This window comes from Heptranchias perlo, chromosome 4, assembly GCF_035084215.1.
Source record: "Heptranchias perlo isolate sHepPer1 chromosome 4, sHepPer1.hap1, whole genome shotgun sequence".
In the NCBI taxonomy this organism is placed as follows: Eukaryota; Metazoa; Chordata; class Chondrichthyes; order Hexanchiformes; family Hexanchidae; genus Heptranchias; species Heptranchias perlo.
The window spans coordinates 88895803-88920427 of record NC_090328.1 but is presented as its reverse complement, the minus strand read 5'-3'; the positions used below and the strand labels follow the sequence as shown (position 1 = coordinate 88920427).

General features: G+C 42.3%; 1 protein-coding gene across 1 annotated transcript in view; it reads left to right on the top strand.

The window, feature by feature from the left end:
- The window catches only part of glis3 (GLIS family zinc finger 3), a 554300-nt gene extending 532515 nt beyond the window's left edge, over positions 1–21785 (top strand). Inside the window, exons 10-11 of the mRNA XM_067983286.1 lie at positions 130–312; positions 20990–21785. Of these exons, the coding sequence (XP_067839387.1) occupies positions 130–312; positions 20990–21126 (320 nt within the window). The 3' untranslated portion in view covers positions 21127–21785. The remainder of the gene's footprint in view (positions 1–129; positions 313–20989) is intronic.
- The last annotated feature ends 2840 nt before the right edge of the window (positions 21786–24625 follow it).

The window sequence follows — 24625 nt, the reverse complement described above, 5'->3', positions numbered from 1 at the left end:
TCCGTCTTTGCTGGATTATTAGGAAAGTTGTACAGACCTTGTGTAGTAGATGAATTTCCTAAGTAACAAAAATTCCACAGTTAGGTCAGCTTTTTTTTTAATCTAACTTGCCTTGTTTTCTCTTTATAGGTTATTATGGTCAGTTGCAGACTTTCTACCCACCCCAATATAGTGAAACTTCCAGAAATATACGTCAAGCTAGTCCTCACAATATGGTGCCTCCATTTGAAGACTGTCTATTTCCCACAACTGTGGGACAAGCTGGATTTGATGCCTTCCACAGAGCATTGTCTGCTCATCCCAGTTTTCCAGGTAAATATCTATTTATTTTCATTGACTACAAGAATACCACACTTCCCCTATTCCCTACTGGGCAATAAAAATGTCACAGAGAGGGTAGATGAGGGCGATGCAGTTGATGTGGTGTATATGGACTTTCAAAAGGCGTTTGATAAAGTGCCGCATGGTAGGCTTATCATCAAGATTGCGGACCATGGAATAAAGGGGGCAGTAGCAATATGGATACAAAATTGGCTAAGTGACAGAAATTAGAGAGTAGTGGTGAATGGTTGTTTTTTGGACTGGAGGGAGGTGTACAGCAGTGTTCCCCAGGTGTTGGTGCTGGGACCACTGCTTTTCTTGATATATATTAATGATTTGGACTTGGGAGTACAGGGCACAATTTCAAAATTTGCAGATGACACAAAACTTGGAAGTGCAGTACACAGTGAGGAGGATAGTAATAGACTTCAAGAGGATGTAGACAGGTTAGTGGCATTGGCGGACACATGGCAGATGAAATTAACTCAGAAAAATGCGAAGTGATACATTTTGGTAGGAAGAACGAGGAGAGGCAATATAAATCTAAAGGGCACAAGTCTAAAAGGGGTACAAGAACAGAGAGATCTGGGGTTATATGTGCACAAATTGTTGAAGGTGGCAGGGCAGGTTGAGAAAGCGGTTAAAAAAACATACGGGATCCTGGGCTTTATAAATAGAGGCATAGAGTACAAAAGCAAGGAAGTTATGTTGAACCTTTATAAAACACTGGTTCCCACAACTGGAGTATTGTGTCCAGTTCTGGGCACCGCACTTGAGGAAAGATGTGAAGGCCTTAGAGAGGGTGCAGAAGAGATTTATTAGAATGATTCCAGAGATGAGGGACTTTAGTTTGTGGATAGACTGGAGAAGCTGGGGTCATTCTGCTTGGAACAGAGACGGTTGCGAGGAGATTTGATAGAGGTATTCAAAATCATGAAGTCTAGACAGAGTAGATAGAGAGAAACTGTTCCCGAAGGCGGAAGGGTCAAGAACCAGAGGACATAGATTTAAGGTGATTGGCAAAAGAACCAAAGGTGACATGAGGAAAAAATTTTTTACACAGCAAGTGGTTAGGATCTATAATGCATTGCCCGAGGGGGTGGCGGAGGCAGATTCAATCATGGCCTTCAAAAGAGAACTGGATAAATACTTGAAACGAAAAAATTTGTTGGGCTACGGGGATAGGGCGGGGGAGCGGGACTAGCTGGATTACTCTTGTATTGAGCCGACGCAGACTCGATGGGCCGACTGGCCTCCTTCCGTGCTGAAACCTTTCTATAATTCTATGATAGGGAAAGGCTGTGATCTCTCCTGCAGCTTCAGGAATGGTGTAGAGTGGTTTTAGCTGTTTCCTTAATGGGAAAAGAGGGAAATCAAAGAGAGTCAACCTGAACCACTCTCTTAATCTCCAAGACACTGGTTGCAGAGAGGGCATTGCCAGAGAACTTTGAGCAAGTCACTTGCCCGCCCTCTGTTGGGAATAGTGCATGGTGTAGGTTGAAGTGTTTAAAGGAGGGGGGAATTAAGGTTGAAAACACGTCAACAGTTACAAAAAATGAATAAGTAACCATTGTTAAGAATACAGTGTTGCTCCTTGTAGCGATGTTGATTTGAAAAGCAGATGGTTGTCCAGGACCTGTACAATTTTACAATTGCAATGTTATCATTTTATGATGCAAACAAGAGATTACACTCTTAATAGCTACGACACCATTCATATAGTTATTTGAAACTGAGAAACTTCTTTTCCAAGTGTTTAAGTTGTCAAGCTGAATAATTGCTTCATCACCTGTTCAGGAGATATCCCAAATCAGTCTAATGAAAATATTGCCATTGTTTCACTCTTATACTTTGTTTATTTTTCACTTTATAAAATCAGACTGCAAGCCAAATGTGGCAAAGACCATTAAACAGAGAACTAAAGATGATTAGAAGTGTATTAATAGGGTTGTAATATAAACAACTGGTTCCAACCACATCATGACGTGGCGGAGAGAAATTCAAGCTGGTCATACTTTCCATTTACTCCCTATGACGTTTTGGGATTTTTTTTTAACTTTTTTTCCACACAACGGATTTTTTAAAATAGTTACTTTTAAATGTTGGGTTTTTAAAACGAAGGGCTAGAATTTCCTCAGAGCTGCTCCCACTCAGCTGTCCTAACTTCGCTGGAATTGCCGTGCAAACCCCGTTTACATGCGTAAACAAGGTTTCCACTGCACTTCCAGTGAGATTTTGGTGGCAGAGTGGGAGCAGTTCCATGGTGATTCTGGGCCAAAGTGTTTTCGTACAAGTTTAGGAGAAAAAAAAGCACTGAAACAAAAGGTGGTTAATATGCTGATGGACTGGATATTGAGATTGTTTTCCCCAAAGATGGTAAAGATTAAGCCATTTATTAGCCTGTCTCCATATTCGTAAACACCTTGCACCCATTATGTTCAGAAGTCTCTGGACCTGGGTGCTTGGCAGAAATCATCTGACAGGCTTTCCCTTCTGGCTGTGGACATGGGGTGATAAAAGACAAAGACATAGGTAGTCAGTCAGGTTTTAAAACAGAAAGCTGCAAGGGCAAACTTTTGCCAAGCTCAGAAGGAGAAGGTAGGAGGGTAGTTAGGAGTTATTTTACTTTAGTCAAGTTAGAATGTCCACTGATGTGTGGAAGCCTTGTAAGCTCATCATTTTGTGTAATTACACAAAAACATTTTGTACTGATTAACTTAAGTGTGTCCGATGATGATGTGCTCTGCATGTTCACTTGCTGTGAAATAAAGCAGCTTAACAATTCATATTTTGCCTCATCTTACCATGTGTTTTCTATCCACCTTTGAAATATATTGGATAGATATGTGACGGGCATATGAGAAATATGGCATATCCAATTCATGTCACAAAAAGAAGCTGTTATACTCCCTGGGTTATGCTATCATATAAGTATATATTGGGCAGTGTGAGTCTACCCAGCTCTTAAGGAGCTTGAGATCCACTTAGGGAGTGCCACTGAAACCCAAGCATGTAGCTAAGGCATGACCCTAAATTCGTAACATTTGCATTGCATTGAATCCCAATGTACTGGATCACTTCCAATTCACTCCCTTTGTATAGGGTTCAAGTGCATTTAACTAATTCATATTATAGAGGTGATCTCATTGAAACATACAAGATTCTGAGGGAGCTTGACAGGGTATATGTTGAGAGGTTGTTTCCCCAGGCTGGAGAGTCTCGAACTTGGGGGCATAATCTCAGGCCATATAAGACTGAGATGAGGAAGAATTTCTTCACTCAGAGTCTTTGGAATTCTCTACTCCAGAGGGTTGTGGATGCTGAGGCGTTGGATATGTTCAAGACTGAGATGGATAGATTTTTGAACTCTAGGGGAATCAATGGATACGGGGATTGGGCAGGAAAGTGGAGTTGAGGTCGAAGATCAGCCATGATCTTAATGAATGGTGGAGCAGGCACGAGGAGCCGTATGGCCTACTCCTGCTCCTATTTCTTATGTTCTTATGTCCTTATATATACACTTCTAGGCAAAATGATTCAATGTGGCATTTTTATTCAACTTTTTTTTTATGTTCATCACCATGAAAACTAACCAACTACAATATTCCACACCAAGATGCCAGAATATTTCAGAAATCTAATCTGTTTTGTGTGAAATGTAACTTATTAATCATTTTCTACTTTGTTTAGGCTCAAGTGGCTCTAAGATTAAATGGGTTGTGGAATAAGGGTTCGCCAACTGGCTATTTTTTTATCTGAACTTGATAAAAAATTCTGATGAAGCATAATCCTGACTCAAGCAGAACATTTCTTGGCAAACTAGTTATACATTTATCAGGATTCAATTGTACCAGAACAAGATTTGAGTTTGGAGATAGGCCAGCAATACTTTTTCAGTTATAACTTCCACTCCTATTCAAATAGCAATACAATAAACATTTTTTTTTAAAAGAGTTGTTAATTAAGCAAAAAGTCTATACACCAAGATTACAAAGTATAAGCAATTAGCTATTCTCACATTTTGAATTTAAAGGCAAAGTTTAAAATTGAAACTTAGAGATGATGGGGTAAATCTTCCAATCTGGCCCATAACAGAAGAGAGGTAGGAACATTGTGCTTCAAGCCCACCAATTTAAGTTGAAGGCAGGCCATGTTTAGACTTCCTTGGCTGTCTCATTAGCCCTAAGCAAGTGAGCTCTTGGCATGTGCAACAATCCTTTGGGAGCTCACAAGTTTGTGGGTGTGAGATCCTGCCTGTAGCTGGGTCTTAAAGGAGAAAGGATTTGTAGAGGCATCATATACTTTGTAATGAAACAGCCAGAAGGAGCAAAAACAAGAGCCTAAGGTTCTCAGATGCTAGGATTAAGTCCTGCTGGAACAAATGCATCTCAAGAAGAACAACTATCTTTGACACAAAAGGCCACCGACCCTAGAAAAGTGCTTTAAAGTGCATGGAAAGAAGTATGAACCCATGTCAAACCACACAATAATTCACAAAGGGCGTGGTTTTAAGAATGCAAGAGAAGATCCACTAAGGTTGTCCAAGTACCCCAACATTCTCTTACGTTTAAAGTATGCACTGTACTCTTTCAATTCTCTCACACTATAGGGGCAATTGACAGCGATCAAGAGGAAGAAGCCCCAAATAGGTAAGTCTAAAATTATTTTTGTGGGATCAGGAGGAGCAAAAGTGTTCCTCTGGGCTCCACAAGAATAATGTGAGCTGCTGCCACCCTGGATGCTCCCTCCAGACCTACCTTCCTGTCAGCTGAGAGCCAGCAAGCTTGCAGTAGGATACCCCTTCAGGGCATTCAGTTTGCCAGCGCATGTTAATGACACCCCACTCCAAAACCTCTCATCACTGAAACATCCCTAATCAAAATCACAATGACATCCTCTGTGACTTTTTTTTTTATTCGTTCACGGGATGTGGGCATCACTGGCAAGGCCGGCATTTATTGCCCATCCCTAATTGCCCTCGAGAAGGTGGTAGTGAGCCGCCTTCTTGAACCGCTGCAGTCCGTGTGGTGACGGTTCTCCCACAATGCTGTTAGGAAGGGAGTTCCAGGATTTTGACCCAGCGACAATGAAGGAACGGCGATATATTTCCAAGTCGGGATGGTGTGTGACTTGGAGGGGAACGTGCAGGTGGTGTTGTTCCCATGCGCCTGCTGCCCTTGTCCTTCTAGATGGTAGAGGTCGCGGGTTTGGGAGGTCCTGTCGAAGAAGCCTTGGCGAGTTGCTGCAGTGCATCCTGTGGATGGTGCACACTGCAGCCACAGTGCGCCGGTGGTGAAGGGAGTGAATGTTTAGGGTGGTGGATGGGGTGCCAATCAAGCGGGCTGCTTTATCTTGGATGGTGTCGAGCTTCTTGAGTGTTGTTGGAGCTGCACTCATCCAGGCAAGTGGAGAGTATTCCATCACACTCCTGACTTGTGCCTTGTAGATGGTGGAAAGGCTTTGGGGAGTCAGGAGGTGAGTCACTCGCCGCAGAATACCCAGCCTCTGACCTGCTCTCGTAGCCACAGTATTTATATGGCTGGTCCAGTTAAGTTTCTGGTCAATGGTGACCCCCAGGATGTTGATGGTGGGGGATTCGGCGATGGTAATGCCGTTGAATGTCAAGGGGAAGTGGTTAGACTCTCTCTTGTTGGAGATGGTCATTGCCTGGCACTTATCTGGCGCGAATGTTACTTGCCACTTATGAGCCCAAGCCTGGATGTTGTCCAGGTCTTGCTGCATGCAGACTCGGACTGCTTCATTATCTGAGGGGTTGCGAATGGAACTGAACACTGTGCAGTCATCAGCGAACATCCCCATTTCTGACCTTATGATGGAGGGAAGGTCATTGATGAAGCAGCTGAAGATGGTTGGGCCAAGGACACTGTGACCATGGCGCCCTAACCCTCTACATCCATCTCAATCTCTCTGCGCTTGATGTTAGATTCTACATGTACGCTGATGGCACCCAGCTCTACATCACCACCACCTCTCTCCACTCCTCCACTGCATTTGTGTTGTCAGCTGCTTGTCCAACATCCTGTCCTGAATGAGCTATAATTTCATCCAATTAAACATTGGGAACACCGAAGCCATTGTCTCCGACCTCCGCCACAAATTCCATTCCCTCGCCACCGATTCCATCCCACTCTGTGGCCACTGTCTCAAGCTGAACCAGACCATTCACAACCTTGGCATTCTATTTGACCCTGAGCTAAGTTTCCGACCCCATATCCTCTCCATCACAAAGACCGCCTACTTCCACCTCTGTAATATCGCATGTCTCCACACCTGCCTCAGCCTATTTGATGCTGAAACCCTCATCCATGATTTTGTTACCTCCAGACTCGACTATTCCAATGCTGTCCTGGTCAGCCTTCAATCTTCCACCCTCTGTAAACTTGAGCTCATCCAAAACTCTACTCTCATACTCTAATTAACACCAAGTCCCATTCACCCATCATCCCTGTGTTCACTGACCTACATTGACTCCCAGTCTACCAATGCCTCAATTTTAAAATTCTCATCCTCGTGATTAAATCCCTCCATGGCCTCAACCCCCCACCTATCTCTGTAACCTCCTCCAGCCCAACAACCCTCCAAGAGCTTTGTGTTCCTCCAACTCTGAATTCTTGTAAATCCCCTACTCCCTTCGCCCCACCATTGGCCTTCAGCCGTCTAAGCCCCAAGCTCAGATGTTCCCTCTCTAAATCTCTCTGTCTCGCCACATATTTCTCCTCCTTTAAAACCCCCCTTAAAACTTACCTCTTTGACCAAGCTTTCAGTCACCTGTCTTAATATATCCTTGTTTGGTACGATGTCAATTTCTGTCTTATTACGCTCCTGTGAAGTGCCTTGAGGTATTTTCCTCCATTAAAGATGCTTTATAAATGCAAGTTATTGTAAGAAGTTTACATTGTTAGGGTCATATACTATAATAAGTAAGGGCCATTATGCAAGCAAAAGCAGAATTGCAGTTACAGTGGAAAGTAGGAAGGCCATGAATGAAGGAAGCACTGTAGCTAATTGTTGAGGCTATCATAGGTGCCCTGTGGCAAAATGGTTGTTGTGTTTGCACCAACCTTAGCAGACCTTGAAATCTCTGAACTTCTTTTGCAATTGAACCCATGTCCTTAGGGAGTAACTGTGCACATTAACATGAGTTGTCACCTCCACTTTGGAAAACCCTTCTATACGGCCTGTGGCCTTGGGTGACCTCCTGATACAAACTTGCTCCAACAGCGCCTCAATGCAGGCATCTGAGAACTTTCGGATTCTTGGTGAACTCTTTCAGTCTGTGCCATTTTCTATATTATTGCAACAAACCCTTAACTCTTTAAGATCCTTTTAAAGCCACCAGCAAACTGATCACCTGCCCATAAAGTCATGACCTCCCATTATAGGCACTGCACATGACAGGATCTGATTTGTTTATTTGTTAATGAGGCTTCCATACAAATTGATGGACATAAAACACGCTGCGCCCCTGCCTCCCCCAGTTCAGACTTGGACTGGAAAATGTATCCCATTGTGTGTTATGCTAGTGTGGTGCGGTGTATAATGCTGTCAGTGAATAAATGAATGAGTGAATGGGGGAGAGAAGGAATAATAATAAATATGATACCATCCCATAACTTGGGAAATCCTTCCAACCTTGCCCTCTCCCACAACTCCTGTAGCCATGGAAACCTGCATGCCACCTGTGTGAACCCATGAACATGTAGTTTGCAAGTAACTAGTGTTGACAGTGTGTTTCGTCAGCTAACTTGCAACATTACAAGCATATTTCTGTGCCAGCAACATGAGCATGCATATCCATGTGTCAAAGGGCTGAAAGGTTGCCTAAGTGCTTTGCCCCCTGCCTCAGTGAAACAGCACTAAGGTGAGAGTGAACTGATAGGAACTCATTGCAAGGCCATTTACTAAAAAGGAGGGAAAGTTGGTACTCTTACCTTGACAATTTTCCTGAGTCCAGAAAATTTCTTTCTCATCAGCTCCTATGATCTATAGACATGGGATTGACTCACTTGACCAGGCATTTTTAATTGTGCTCCTGGTTGGAAGGTGCCCTCGGCTCCAAATGGAGCAGCCCTCTTTGCAGCGTCTCATGGAGCAAAATCACCACAGCAGCATCCTGAAAAGGAGCAGTCCTGCTCCTGTCCCTCCTCAACTTTTAATAGGAAGACAAATTTGTCAATAAACAGCTCTGCTTTATCTGCGAGTAACATCTCTCCTAAAGAGCTGTTCTCAGCTGAATTTCCTGCCTTATGCATCCAGAGCACTCCCTATGCATTAGCCAATCTGTTCAGGGAATGTATGATTATTAAAATGAGCTGTCCTCATGAAATTACGCGAGGTTACCTCCCTATGTTAATTGAGAGCCATGCGCACAATGCGCTGCTATGGGGCCACAAAATTGACCCTATGATCCCATGGATTTCCATCACTCTCTGGTGCCTAGCCCAAATAGCCATTCTTTATGTCAGCCTAGACACAAGTATTGGCAGATTGTTTGACTATGGAAGGCATCACAGCTGATTTGCTTATTGTCACTCGATACCCATACATACCCACTTTCTGTCAGATTCCAATAAAGAACAGGAATCGTGACTAATTTATCCCCCATCTCGCCCATGGGTGCTGATGGCAATTGCAGTCTCCAACTGCTGCCTCTGCTGAGATCAGCTAACAGCAACAGACTGGGGATGGGACCTGATGATGTCTGGTCTATACCCTCCAATCTGTAGGAACTGTTCCAGAGTCTATAGAATTTTGGAAGATGACCACCAATGCATCCACTATTTCCAGGGCCACTTCCTTTAGTACTCTGGGATGTAGATTATCAGGCCCTCAGGATTTGTCAGCCTTTAGCCCCATTAATTTCCCGAGCACTATTTTTTTTGCTATTACTGGTTTCCTTCAGTTCCTCCCTCTCACTAGGCCCTTGGTTCCCTAACATTTCTGGGAGGTTATTTGTGTCCTCCTTTGTGAAGACAGAACCAAAGTATGTGTTTAATTGTTCTGCCATTTCTTTGTTCCCCATTATAATTTCCCCCATTTCTGACTGTAAGGGACCTACATTTATCTTCACTAATCTTTTTCTCTTGACATATTTATAGAAGCTTTTACAGTCAGTTTTTATGTTCCCTGCTAGTTTACTCTCATACTCTACTTTTCCCCTCTTAATCAATCTCTTTGTCGTCCTTTGCTGAATTCTGAACTGCTCCCAATCCTCAGGCTTGCCGTTTTCAGTGTGCAAAATTAAAGCACATGGGACTGGGGGGAATATACTGGCATGGATTGAAAATTGGTTGATAGAGAGGAAACAGATAGTAGGAATAAACTGAGCTTTTTCTGGGTGGCAGGCAGTTACTGGTGGGGTACCGCAGGGATCAGTGCTTGGACCCCAGCTATTCACAATAGATATCAATGATTTGGATGAGGGAACTAAATGTAACATTTCCAAGTTTGCAAACAACACAAAGCTGGGGTGGAATGTGAGCTGTGAGGAGGATGCAAAGAGGCTCCAATGTGATTTAGACAAGTTGGGTGAGTGGGCAAGAACATGGCAGATGCAGTATAACGTAGATAAATGTGAGGTTATCCACTTTGGTTGTAAAAACAGAAAGGCAGATTATTATCTGAATGGTAATAGATTGGGAAAAGGGGAGATGCAACGAGACCTGGATGTCCTTATACACCAGTCACTGAACACGAGCATTCAGGTGCAGCAAGCAGTTAGGAAGGCGAATGGTATGTTGGCCTTCATTGCAAGAGGATTTGAGTACAGGAGCAGGGATGTCTTACTGCAGTTATACAGGGCCTTGGTGAGACCGCATCTGGAGTATTGTGTGCACTTTTGGTCTCCTTATCTGAGGAAGGATGTCCTTGCCGTGGAGGGAGTGCAACGAAGGTTTACCAGACTGATTCCTGGGATGGCAGGACTGACGTATGAGGAGAGATTGGGTCGACTAGGCCTATATTCACTCGAGTTTAGAAGAATGAGAGGTGATCTCATCGAAACATATAAAATTCTAACAGGACTAGACAGACTAGATGCAGGGAGGATGTTCCCAATGGCTGGGAAGTCCAGAACCAGGGGTCACAGTCTTAGGATATGGGGTACACCATTTAGAACCGAGATGAGGAGAAATTTCTTCACTCAGAGGGTGGTGAACCTGTGAAATTCTCTACCACAAAAGGCAATGGAGGCCAAGTCATTAGATGTATTCAAGAAGGAGATAGATATATTTCTTAATGCAAAAGTGATCAAGGGATATGGGGAAAAAGAGGGAACAGGGTACTGAGTTAGACCATCAGCCATGATCATTTTGAATGGCGGAGCAGGCCCGAAGGGCCAAATGGCTTATTCTTGCTCCTATTTTCTATGTTCCTATGTTTCTATGTTTCTGTGTAGCTCAATTACACATTAAGCTATGCCTTTACCCATTCAGTACAATATTTTCTTCTACTATCTGTCACTCATACTTTTAGTGAATAGTATATCCTTAATTTTTACAAGACATGCTAAAAACATCTAGGGGCAGAATATCAATATTGCATAAACTTTTTGTCCACTTTGACTCCTTAAATCTAATAACCCAATATTGAGTTCCTGAAAATTGGATCAGGGACTCTGAATGGATTCCCAGTTTTAAATTGTTGAGATGTTTCAGTATTTTGCACCAATTTTAGTAATATTCTCCATATTTTCATGTTGGAAAACTATTCATTACAAGTTTAATACTGGTAATCGCAAAACTAATTGGCAGCAAATAGTGGTCTTGGATCTAAGAACTACTTATGAAAAAAGAAACAATTTGTATTGCTGTATATGTATTACAGTCATTTAATCACTCACACTGCAGCTGACTTTTAACTGAAACACTTAATTCACAAATTATAGAAAATCTTGGCAACACTAACCAGCTGTGCCAAAATGCTTATTGTATCCTTACATGCTCCCACAAATATCTTGTATGGAAAAGTACAGTGACTCCACCAATATGTAAAATGATGGAACATTGAAAAAAATAAAATAAATATCCTGTTAACTGTCACTGAAAGGCAGCCCAGTGTGTGATGACTCAGTGTACTAATGATCTGTGCCATGAAGGATATGGATACATGCCAGCAACTTCCCATATTGTGCACTTCTGATGTTAACTAGGTCATCAAGGGGAGGTGGCAGGCAGAAGCTCGGACTTCTCCCAAAGCTAACAAGTCACCTTGTGTCCCATGCCCCATTCATGCATCAGCTAGCAACTGGTTACAGTGCAGCATTGGCCGAGGTATCAGAGCAGGCTATCTGCCCACCTTCTTCACTCTGGAATGGCAAATGGCATCAGGGGACCTTAAAATGGGAGAGAAAGCAACAAGAATAAAATTTCTTTTGCTGTCATAACGGGAACCCTTATGCTTGTATGATAGGAACCAGATGGCAAAGCTCCACCGTGGAAAATTATACACAGTAAATATATATATATTATATATAAAATAGCAGATGTATGAAAGCGTTTCAAAACTGTAACAAAGCATTAGGTTTCTTACAACCACACACCCTTCATTGAGTTACATCGAAACTACAGCACAGAAACAGGACATTCGGCCCAACTGGCCTATGCCGGTGTTTACACCAGCTTCCTCCCTCCCTATTTCACCTAATCCTATCAGGATACCCTTCTATTCTTTTCTCCCTCATCTGCTTATCTAGCTTCCCCTTAAATGCATCTGTGCTATTTGCCTCAACTACTCCTTCAACAGCAAAACTCTCATGTTTCTTGATGTCATCAGATCCCTTCCATTGTGTTTTAGGCTTGTTACACTTCCAGCCTTATTCTACTCTATATAACAGGGATGAATTTCCTCGGATCTTCTCCCACTCCACCAACTTTGGCAGCAATTCTGGAAATGTTCCTGGGTTTCCACCAACATTATGGTGGCAGAGTTTGAGAAGCTCTGAGGAAATTCACCCCCTACATTATGCAACATCTTTTTTGAATAGAAGTTGTTCGTTTTTCAAAAGAAGCAAGAGTTTGATTTTATATAGCGCCTTCCACTATCTCAGGACATCCCAAAGCACATCACAGCCACTGAAGTACTTTTGAAGTATTGTCACTGTTGTAATGAAAGAAATGCAGGAACTAATTGTGCACAGCAAGGTCCCATGAACAGCAATGAAATAAATGACCAGATAATCTGATTTAGTGATGTTGGCTGAAGGATAAATATTGGCCAGGACACCAGGGAGAATTTTCCTGCTCATCTTCGAAATAGTGCTATGGGATCTTTTAGGTCCACTTGAGAGGGCAGACGAGGCTTCAGTTTAACGTCTCATTCAAAAGATGGCACCTCCAACAGTGCAGCACCCGCTCAGTACTGCACTGGAGTGTCAGCCTAAATTTTGTGCACAAATCTCTGGAGTGGAACTTGAACCCACAACCTTCTGATTCAGGGGTGAAAATGCCACCACTGTGCCTCTGTCAAGGCTAACTATCCTTGCCTTGGTATCTGGTAAAACGTGATTCATTTGCCATATTCATGATTCATGCTTGGAATTTAAGCACAACTTTCTAGATATTTAAATTTCCCATGTGACTTAAAAAAAAACTTGTGCAAATCGCAGGGTTCCTGAGTGAATCGTGAACATTGGCAATATTGTGATTCAGGATGTTACAGTTCCACAAGTTATTGTTTGGGATGAGAGGACATGAGTTCCCCACATAATATGTTCAAGACCTGAATCATGTGTTATGCTTTTGGAGAGCAAAGATAACACCCGGCTTCTTTTCTCCACTACCAACCGGCTCCTTCAACCTTTATCCCCCTACCCCCTCCACCCTCACCTGCAACAAGTACAGATAATCTCCTCCAGCTTTGCGTTCCTCCAACTCTGGCCTCTTGTCCACCTCCCTTTCTCCTCTTGGCAGCCCTCTAGGGCTCATGTGCTGGAACTTCCACAGTAAAGCGTTCTTAACACCCTTTTCTCCTGTACGACCCTCCTTAAAATCCATCTCTTTGACCAAGCTATTATCTCCTTATTTGACCTGGCATCCGTTTTTTTCCTTGTGCCTCTGTGAATTGCCGTGGGACATTTCTTTCTCCGTTAAAGTCTCTATATAAATGCAAATTGTTGCTGTTCTTCTTTTCTACCCTTCTTTATGCTAGATTTTTTGGCTCTCATATCTTAGATCACTCTCCTAGGTGAGTCCCAAATCCCTTGCCCTTCAAGAGTGTCTTCATCAAATTTACTATCTAGGTAAACATTCAATGACACATCCGGGACAACAAACAGTCATTTACATTGAAGCTACGAGAATTAGTCGCATGCCTCCATGAGATCTATCTCCAGTTCTTTTTAAAATGATAGAACATCACATCAGATCTTGTTCTAGTTTTAAATGATGAAGCAAATTTATTAATTAAACAATGAACAAGCAAATATATATAATAAATAACAGCAGAAATTATATCATCTATCTACTCAAAGGGGAAAATACCAAAAGGTGGTAAATCTAAATATTAACTGGAATATCTCTATGCAACTGTTATATACACATCTGCCCTCTTCTTATCTCTTTACACATTTGTGGGGAGCTTGTTAAAATCTATCTGCCTCTCTATGAAGACCCCAATTTGTTCAATTCAATTATACTCAGATGACTATTATCTGTTCATTCCTTTTTATAACACTTGACCTGTTGCCAAGGAGCGTTATAAATTCATAACAATCAGTCGCATTTAAAAAAAAATAACACGCTGTCTATTTCCTAACTGAATCTATCACAAAGTCTATATAAATTTGAAAATCACCTGTTAGGCACCTCTCAAGCCTGTTACCAAGGAGACTAGAACAACAAACTTTGCAACATGTGTAATGAAGTAGGTTGAGGCTGTGCAGGTGGCTTTTTAAAGTCTCATGTTTTGTGCCTGATTTTAAAGGGAAAGCAATCAGACCAAAACAAGACAGAACTATTTCATATTTGTCACAGATGCCATCATGGTGAAACACCAACTAGAAGCCTTCCATTTCCACACAGGAAAGCGAGGGAAATTCTGAGTCACTCTGGATCACTCCTGTGCACCTAACAGCTGGCTATGGGGTCGTGGAGTCCTGGAAGGAAATCTTTAGCTCAACCTCTCAGCTGAGGAAGAAACATAACTAGAGGCAACTCAAAGAGTGAGAAAAAAAGGCAAAATAAAATAAATGACAAAAGAAAAATTACTATTTAATAACAGTGAATTGGAAGGGATTGGGTATATTGGAACTATTGTGTCATTCCTTTTCCCTCACACATTCCTGATGTGTTTTTCAATTTTCCGTTCTTCTTTTAAATTCTACCATAAATCATTCCTCAGCTGACCTGCTCCCAAGCCGCTGACTGTGGCCGTCTGGTGCAATCCGCTAGGGATGAATAAAAGCAGCTCAGGGTAACTCAGCCTCTGATTTTTGCATGGCACCTGACCCCTGCTTGACACCTGTCTCTGATGGTTCGACTTGATTTAAGAAATTAGCATGCTGAGAATCAAGGGTATGAATTATACCTTGTACAAAGTCTTGGAGTACCAATCCCACATCTCACCCTAGCATTCGAATTTTGTATTACACAAACATTTATCTAGAGTCAACTGTCCTTGTAGATGATTCTAGAAGGAAGTACGTAAGCCTGAATGTTAACATAATTATAAAAGTTTCACTGACCACTGGAGACTGCGCTAGGACACTTGGGAGCAGTCCTGCAGAATATATCATCTAGCCTATTGGATTTGAATGGACCCTAGTGCACACTGTAAAAATGATGGGAACATATATAGTTTTATACAATCCTTTAGGATGTGTTCCAAAAATCTATAAATATTTTATAGGTCCTGTAAGAAAAATATAATAATGTTCTACAGAATTCTTGCTATTTTATATTAAAAGAAATGAAGGAAATAGTTTGATGGTTTAGATTTCCTAACTGGCTGGTAGTTGTAGGGGTGAACCTGCAACAACCCTATATCATTAAATATCTATTTATGTTTGGAAGAAAAGTTTTCGTGTTGGAAAATGGAAAAAAATTCTCATTTCAGGCAGTCAGCGATACAAGAAAGAACATCCTGGCCAGGTATAGCATGGTAACATCCAAACTAAAGCTGAAAAAAATCACTAAACTTATCCATACAGTTGGTTATTTAATTTTAGAAATACCTACCCTTCTGTCTGAGGCCAAGTACCTGAGCCTTGGGTTCTGTGGATTTCCACTTGCAATGGCCAAATCCTATATATAGAAGAGAGATATGCATCTTAAGAGTGGTAGATTTTACCCGATTGTTGTAGAACTGCAACACCCAGAGTGCGTCACAATAATCCATGTCACATAGGAAACAATTAGAAAAGGATGAGGGAGTTATAGGATGAGGGCATTTGTTGACAAATTCTGAGATATATATGAGTGTATGCATATGTGTATCATAGAATCTCATAGAAGGAGGCCATTCAGCCCTTCATGCCTGTGCCAGCTCCTTGAAAAAGCTATCCAATTAGTCCCACTCCCCTGCTCTTTCCCCATAGCCCTGCAAATTTTTCCTTTTCAGGTATATATCCAATTGCCTTTTGAAAATTACTATTGAATCTGTTTCCACCACCTTTTAAGGCAGTGCATTCGTAATCATAACAACTCACTGTGCAAATAAAAATCCTCCTTATCTTCCCCCTGGTGCTTTTGCCAATTATTTTAAATCTGTGTCTGGTTATCGACCCTCCTGCCACTGGAAACAGTTTCTCCTTATCCTAATCAAAATCCTTCATAAATTTGAACACCTCTATTAAATTTCCCCTTAACCTTCTCTGCTCTAAGGAGAACAACCCCAGCTTCTCTAGTATCTCCACATAACTGAAGTGCCTCATCCCTGGTACCATTCTAGTAAATCTCCTCTGCACCCTCTCCAAGAGAAATAGATGCATGATGGGAGTTGGAGTATTCACACCTGCTCCTTAGGAACATACATTTATGCATAGGGCCAGAATTTGATGCCAAAATAACGGCGAGTTTAATGGCCCTCGCCGTGATTAATGTGTAAATCGTCCATCAAATTGTGGGAAAGAAAATACACCCCGAGATTTGAGAATCGCCACAAGTTGCTGGTTAATTTATGCAGTTCCGCCGTTTGCTTTGCACAAACAGCATCTTGCCCTTAGCCATCCCATTATTTTTAAGAACTTGCTGAATTCGAATATTAAACTCGCATAGAAAGTTAAGTCTAGTAATTAATAGCTTAAGTAACCTTTTAACAACGTGATCATTATTAATGACTGCCAATCAACCTCTCTAGCCCAGAAAGTGAACAATTTAAACTGTGGAGTCTCAATCCTTCAGGTAGTGAATTGTTGTTGGAGATTTTTAAAATGTCAAATTTTAAATTTTAAAATATTTTTTCTACTTTTCCTTTCTCTTTTTTCTCTCTCTTAATTCAATCTTTCTTTCCCTCTCTTTATTTCTCTTTCTGTTCTTGATTTGACTCTAATTTACCCTACATCTCAGCCGTTCCTCTATTTATTTCTCAATCCTTAAATCTCATTGGTTAAGGCGATTCACTGTTGGTCCCACCATTCACAAAGGCCCCAGAAGCCCTGTTGTCCTCTGCGCGCTGTTATTAACTTGCATTTCCAGCAAGTTCAGGAGCAAAAAAAAGTCTAACGGCGTACACCATAAGATACCCTGCTCTAGCAAATTCTGGCCCATAAAGTTTAAACCATTAAATAAAAATTGGCTACTATTTGTGCAGGGATCAGAGGTGGGTGTTGAGAATGCATTTTAATGTTGTACTTGGGCATTGGAGCCAGAGTCAGTCAGTGGACGATGACAAAGGTTACCTGTTCAACACACTGGTCTGGAGATTGGACAGCAGGAATGCCCCTAGTGTAATGCTACACCAATGACAGCTTCAGCATACATGCCAATCATCAGCTTTTTAAGCTGACTGTCAACCCAAGTATCAGGTTGTCAGTGTTTCACAAGAAAGTTCAGCTTTTTTCACTAGAATTGGAAGTTGTCAATATGAACCATTGATATCAGTCGCAGGGCACAACAAGAGGCTGTCAGAACCACAATACCTTTAAAATAAAAATTGTCCCATGGTAATTCACAGATAGAAGCATGGAAAATGGCTGCTCAGCCAACGAAGGAAATATTACACTGGGTGACCAAAAGGTTGGTCAAAGAAGTAGGTTCTAAGAAGTGATTTTTTTAAGCAGGAAAAGAAGTTAGGATCTGAAATGCACTGCCCGAGGGGGTGGTGGAGGCAGATTCAATCATGGCCTTCAAAAGGGAACTGGATAAGTACTTGAAAGGAAAAAAATTGCAGGGCTACGGGGAAAGGGCGGGGGAGTGGGATGAGCTGAATTGCTCTTGCATAGAGCCGGCACGGACTCGTGGGCCGAATGGCCTCCTTCCATGCTGTAACCTTTCTGTGATTCTATGATTCTATGAAAGTAAGGTTGAGAGGCAGAGAGGCCGAGCAATGGAATTCCAGAGAGTATGACTGAGCTGACTGAAAGCTCCAGTAGTGGACATAAGTCCATGGGCTCGATTTTCGGACCCCCGAGCCGGCAGGTTCACGGTGGGGGGGCTCTGAAAATCGGGGATTCCCGGGGCGGGTCCGGAGCCCGGCTCCAACCCGCCCACTTCCGGATTCCCCAGTGATGCGCTGACATGCGCGCGCAGCCCCTGCATGCGGGACTCCCGCCGGCAATTAAAGCCGGCGGGTGCGACTTAAACTAATTAAGTAGGTACTTCAGGTCGTTAGCAGACCTGATTGACATGATATTTTAGGAGGAGTGGGATTTTCATCTCAACTGAGACTGTTTCCCGTACTGGGGGAAACACTCCCAGTTGAAATGGACGTGTAGCAGCCATCAGCCTGTGGCAGCTGCAAAGGTCAATTTGACAGGTGGGGGGGTGGGGGAAACCCTCACTCATTGCAGGAGGCCACTCTGTCACTTTGGACAAAGTTTGGCCTCCACCACCCTCCACCTAACAATAAAATTCACCAACTTGCACACTTACCCCGGTGTCCAGACACATTTACCTGCCTTGCCGACCCCCTCAGATGTACATCTTCTGGATGGGGGCTGCTGTAGCTGCAGTCATGACCTCCTCGGAGGACGTACAGCATCACCAGCCTCGCCGGCCATGCCGTCCACCTCTGACACGTCGAGCTCCACAACACAGTGCTGTGACACATCCACCTGCACAGCAGGAGGGAGGGCAACTGCAGAGAGAGATGCATCGCAGAAGGCACTACCCTCGCCAGAGGGTCTACAGACCGAGGCTCAGCTTCCTGGACCTCTCTGAGCAGCAGTGCACACGGAGGCTCAGAGTCACTCGACATGTAGTTGTGGACATCTGCAGCCTCCTTCATGCCGAGCTGCTCCCGGCTGGCTCGAGCACCATCTTCTTACCTGTCGCTGTCAAAGTCACCACTGCCCTCAACAACTTCTCCTCCACATCCTTCCAGGGTGCCACCGGGGACATCGCCAACGTCTCTCAGTCGTCTGCACAAAACAGCCCTGCAAATACACCTACACCCACTCTGCAGTGACACAATGGGTGGCATCAGTTGTGGGTCTTCATTGTGATCCTCAGGAAAGGGCATTATTGCACAAACCAGACAGATTTGCAAAGACGTGGCAGTAGTGGTGACAATATAATATGTAATGTGAGTTGATCAGAAATTAAATATAAGTAAAAACCATGACAAACCCTCAAACACCCTTGTCCATCCCCTTCATGCTCACGACACATTTGCCTTACGCTTCCTACTGCACATATGTGATGCATGCCCTGTGGCTGCAGCACAGGTAGTGGCAGGTTGAGTGAGACTGACCGTGAAAGAGATGCATGAGAGAGTGAGTATGAGATAGAGCCATGAGATTGTATGAGGATTGGGTTGAGTGGTAGTGGCGGGATGAGTACTGGTGAGGTGAGTAAGTGCAGGTAAGATGAGGATGAGGTTTGAGTGGGTGTGAGGAGTGATGTGATAGAGTAGTGTTGGCAGTGCAGAAGGAGATGTGGGGTGGGGGCGGTGATGTGGCAGACGGAGTGTAGGGGAATGGGTAAGTGTACTCACTTTGGCTGACCTACTTGGGTCATTGAAGCGCCTCCTGCATTGTATGCAGGTGGGCGATATGTTGGTGGTGTAGGTGACCTCCTCTGCCACCTCGAGCCAGGCCTCCGTGGTGGCAGAGGCAGGCCGCTTCCTCCCGTCCGCCGGGGAGAAGATCTCTATCCTCCCCCTCCTCCTCACCCCATCCAGTAAGACCTCAAGTGAGGCATCATTAAACCGGGAGCAGCCTTCCCCCCCCTGGGCTGCTCCATGCTGTAATTTTGCATATTTTCTGCAGCATCAGTCAGTGGAGGACTGCCACTTTAAATAGGGCTCCTCCAGCTGACAGCCTATGATGCGCCTGCGCAGTCCGCCCGCTGCGCAGCTTTCCAGCGCGAAACCCGGAAGCCAAGGTAAGTACCTTCAATTAAGCTGCGATTGTGTGTCGAGCACCCCAAATTCACTGGGCACGTGGCCGACCCCCCGCTGCCAACCCGCCTCCCTCCTAATATCGGGCCCCATGTGTCAGTACAGTGATGGGTGAATTGCTGTCATGTTTAGCCTCCAGTGGGAATATGGTAAAGATCATGAACTGCACTGCAGGTTCCGGACAACTCGAGCAAAGTCATGGGAAAGCCAGTACTTGATAATAAGCAAAACATTGTTTGCATTCTATTAAAACCTATTAACTGCCTCTTTGTGATGGAATTCAGCATCCTTGGCTTTTGCCTTTGATCTGTTGTTTTTCTCTGGCCCCTTCATTTTGTTCTGACCTTTAAATGGGCTTGCTTAACTTCTACTTTCCAGTTCTGACAAAGGACCTACACCCTAAACATTAACTTGTTTTTTTGCTTTTCAGATGCTGACTGACCTGCTGTATACTTCCAGCAATTTCTGTTTCTATTTCAGATTTCCAGCATTTTCAGTTTCTTTTGTTTTCTTTTTATCACCACCGTGCTAGTTAGGGATTAAGAATTGTTTCACGGTTCTGTGTCTCCTGTTTTAAAATATGCATTGCTAGGAACTTGCAGATCATTTACACACACCAAGTGAAAGTAAAGATACTTGTATTTAAAACATTGCAAGGATTTGACTGCTCAGTATAGAACTGTTATCTGTCAAACATACGGGGGCCAAAAATCCTCGACATTTTTTAATTCAGCACAATAATCCCCCTGTATAAAGGAGCTGATATCATGAAGCCTGAAAATTGTACAAAATTGAAACTGGGCCTCACTTCTGCCACTGACGAGATCTCTATGCTGAGTTCATCCCAGCAGGCAGGCCATTGGTTAATAGAGAAGTTGGGACCAAATCCCAACATGGGAATTTCCTCCCCTTGGTCCTAACTTCTCTGATGGTGAGGACCATGCACAAAGTAGAAGACTGCCGCCTTCGGGGTAGAGATCTGGTGTTTTGGGGCCTGCCCACATTTTGGACTTCGCTGAGCCACCTACATCCCATTTATGCTGGGGATCCACTTGGAGCTGAGGATCTTTGGCTCCAAGATACCTGAAGTTTGGAGTTAGTCTGTCCTTATTCTATGCATTACATTAATAATATATATTCTTTTAATTTGCAGCTTATGACTTTCAAGCAACTTCACCTGGGATTTTTGGTGACTCTGTACGCAATTGTCCTGAAGACAGTGGTTTCCTCCAGATTAATGCAATTGATCGTTGCCCTAGCCAGCTGTCTTCCATTTACACAGAGGGCTGAGTACAGAAAAAAAAACTACAAGGAGGCAACTCCACAGATTCTTTTTTGTTTTGTTTTGAACCAATCTTTAAACCTTTCGATACTGAATGAGGTTATTATGGTGAATTTGGACTCTACACCCCGACCTCTCACAGTTGAGAGAAGCACAGTGTTCACCTATATTATCTCTTTGCACATAAAGCCAGCACCTGAGAGAGGAGAAAAGTGACAGCTCGGAAACTTGCTCGATAAAAGCAGAACCTAAAAGCTGTGTAAATGCTGTCATAGAAGTGAAATAGCCAGGGTTTCAAAGTACTACCATGGCCACATTACAAATTACTCCTGAAAAAAAGGGAATTCACGATTTATATGAAGGGTTGTATGTTGCTTTATAGAATCCTTGCTTCTCTTTGACTGAATTGCTAATGTTCTTAACTCAAACTTGATTTTTTTTTTAAATGCTCAGTTTTCACAACCAGTATGGCTGTCTTATAGAAATGGTGCTATAGTGCTTCCAAAGCTAAGGCCACTGCACAGTCACAATGGAAACTGTGTCTGATGTCACCCATTTTTCACTGTGCTCGCTGGAAAATGGATGATAGCACCACCTACTGGCGAAGCAACCACAATCTTAAACTTACGTTAAAAACATTGGAAATGCTGGAAATAATCAGCAAGTCAGGCAGCATCTGTGGAGGAAGAAACAGAGTTAACGTTTCAGATTGATGACCTTTCATCAAACCAGTTCTGACGAAAGGTCATCGACCTGAAACGTTAACTCTGTTTCTTTCTCCACAGATGCTGCCTGACTTGCTGAGTATTTCCAGCATTTTTTATTTTTATTTCAGATTTCCAGCATCCACAGTATTTTGCTTTTAAAAACATTGGAGCAGACGACTGAAACAGGTAGCATTGCATGTGGAAAGAAGCTTCCAGAACAGATCTGTTATGTGTTTTTTATATGTGTGTTATTTTTGTTTTGTTTTTACACTATCTTCTATTTAGGTATGTATTACAATGCTCACACTATTTTTATATATATTTTCCAAAATATCCTTTTTTTTTGTTTTCTCACCTTTCAAATCATTAGTGTGTAAATTTACATTTTTCAGGCAAGATTTTTTTTCAAGCTCACTAACAAAACTTAGAAGGAACAAGGATGTGTTTTTTTCCCCTGATGTTTGGCATTAAATGGACCTAGATTCCAGCAAAGGTCAAACTCCTCTTTCACTGACTTCAAACCTGTGTTGCAAAATACTTTTACAAATTTGTTTTATTAAAATCAGAACAAGCAAACAAAAAAAAAATAGCACCCCAAGACTTGAGTTGTATGCTATGGCTTTTACTGAAACAGTACGAAAATTGTAACATAACTAAAGCTTGATACCTTTATTGCTCTAATATATGTACAGTAATGTACACAGACTTGCACATCATTGTCTATAGCTTAGACTAATAAAGATATAATTTGCTGGAAAAATAACGGCATGTTAATGATACACGCCGTTATTAATGCACAAATCGGCCAGAGACTTCAGAGGATTAAGAAATATGCAGTGAGTTGTGAGTCTCCAGAACTTGATGGTCGATTTATGCTGCTCTGCTGTTTGCTTCCCACAAACGGCATCTCACCCTTAGTCTCCCCGTTGTTTTTAAGAACTTGCTGGATTTGCACATTAATTGCCTATTAAACTCGCCACAAAAAGTTAGGGCTGCAACTTAATAGCACAAGTACTTTTTTAACGATGTGATAATTGTTAATGTAATACCAATCAACCTCTCTGGCCTAGAAAGGGAACAATTTAAACTGTTCAATCTCATTCCTGCATGTAGTCAATTGTTCTTAGAGATTTTAAAAATGTCAGTTTTAAAATTCTTTTCTTACTTTTCTTTTCTGTCTCTTTTTCTCTCTCTTAACCCAATCTTTATTTCCCTCTCTTTATTTCTCTTTCTGTACGTGATTTGACTTTCATTCACCCTCCTTCTCTGTCGTTCCTCTGTTTTTTTCTCAATCCTTAAATCTCATTGGTTAAGGAGATACACTGTTGGTCCCACCATTTACTAAGGTCCCAGATGCACCTTTGCCCTTGCCATTATCAGCTCGCCCTTCCAGCAAGTTAGGCGCAAATAATTTTCCAGCTGAAGGGTGCAGAAAAATGTCGAATTGCGTACGCCGCAAGATACCCCGCTCAAGCAAGATCTGGCCCATTGTGTAATACACAGTGCAAAATTGCATCTTTCTTTCCTATTTATTTTCAAATTATATTGTCCTATTTCTAACATGAAAATAAAAAAATGAGGTGTAACACAGCATCCCACACACTGCACTATTTTTATTAAAGTGTCTTATCTGTTAAGGTGGAATATTAGTCCAGAGATCACAAAATACTTAGAGAAGGGTTGTCCAGCGGAATGAGGTAACTCCAGTTTAAACAGTAAACCACCTTTTGTGTTGTTCTAGTCCCTTAACATAATCCTGTGCTCAGGATGGTACCATAAGACCCTGATTTTCCACACCCTGAATGTGTGCAGTGTATGAATTATTCTATTCTATTCCTAATGTGCCATACAGACTGCTTCCATTATTAGAAATGAAAATGTAATAGTGTTGGACAATATTGAGTGTCTTGCCTTTTATACCCCACGTGGACTTGTTCACATGAATGTTCAGAACTATTCTCGCACATTATTACATGTATTTGAAGGGGAACAGTATTCTGCTCAGGGTCATGTGTACACTTACCAAAGTCGCTGTTGCCCCTAATCACTATATTTTATGATCTGAAATTGCCTGTTCAAGACAGCCTAGGAGCAGATATTTTGTGTAACGTTTCCCCTGATATATCATCATAAAGTTCTACTTTAGTGAAATTACTGGAATTTATTCTTGCAGTCCATTGTCCCCATTTGTAATGGAGCAGAATTTTATGATATCACACCAGGAGAGGCTTTACACAAAAGGTCTCTACCTAGACTGCCACCAACCAACAGTCTAAAAGCATGAAACATAATCAGAAGGGTCAACAGGAAGAAACCAGTAAGTGTACAGATATCTCCCTTCACAACATTTATGATTGTGTGACAATTCCGTAAAATATGCTTCTCCTTTAGGATGAGTGACTCAACATCGAAACAGAACAAAACAAAACTGCCATAAAAAACCTACAAGGGACAAACGCTTAATTTCAGGAAAATTGCTTGGTTTACAGAAATTGGATAATATGTGCAATCTTATAAGGCTTAATTTATATGGGTTGTAGGGAAATACACAGAGAATATTAATGGAGTGGAGGAAGAACAATATGAAATGATTTTTAGTTTCACAAGTGAAGTTTCTTCATAACTTATGCATAACAATTTTGCATGATGTAATTATTCTGTGTTTAAATTTTTATAAAGTGATGATTTTACTCAGAAGGAAGGGGAGGGTAGATTGGGAAAAGGATCATAAGTCCTATGATAAAAGTGAGCCTTTGCGGTTTCAACTTCAGATGGATGATTTTGACTTTGGCAAGAATTT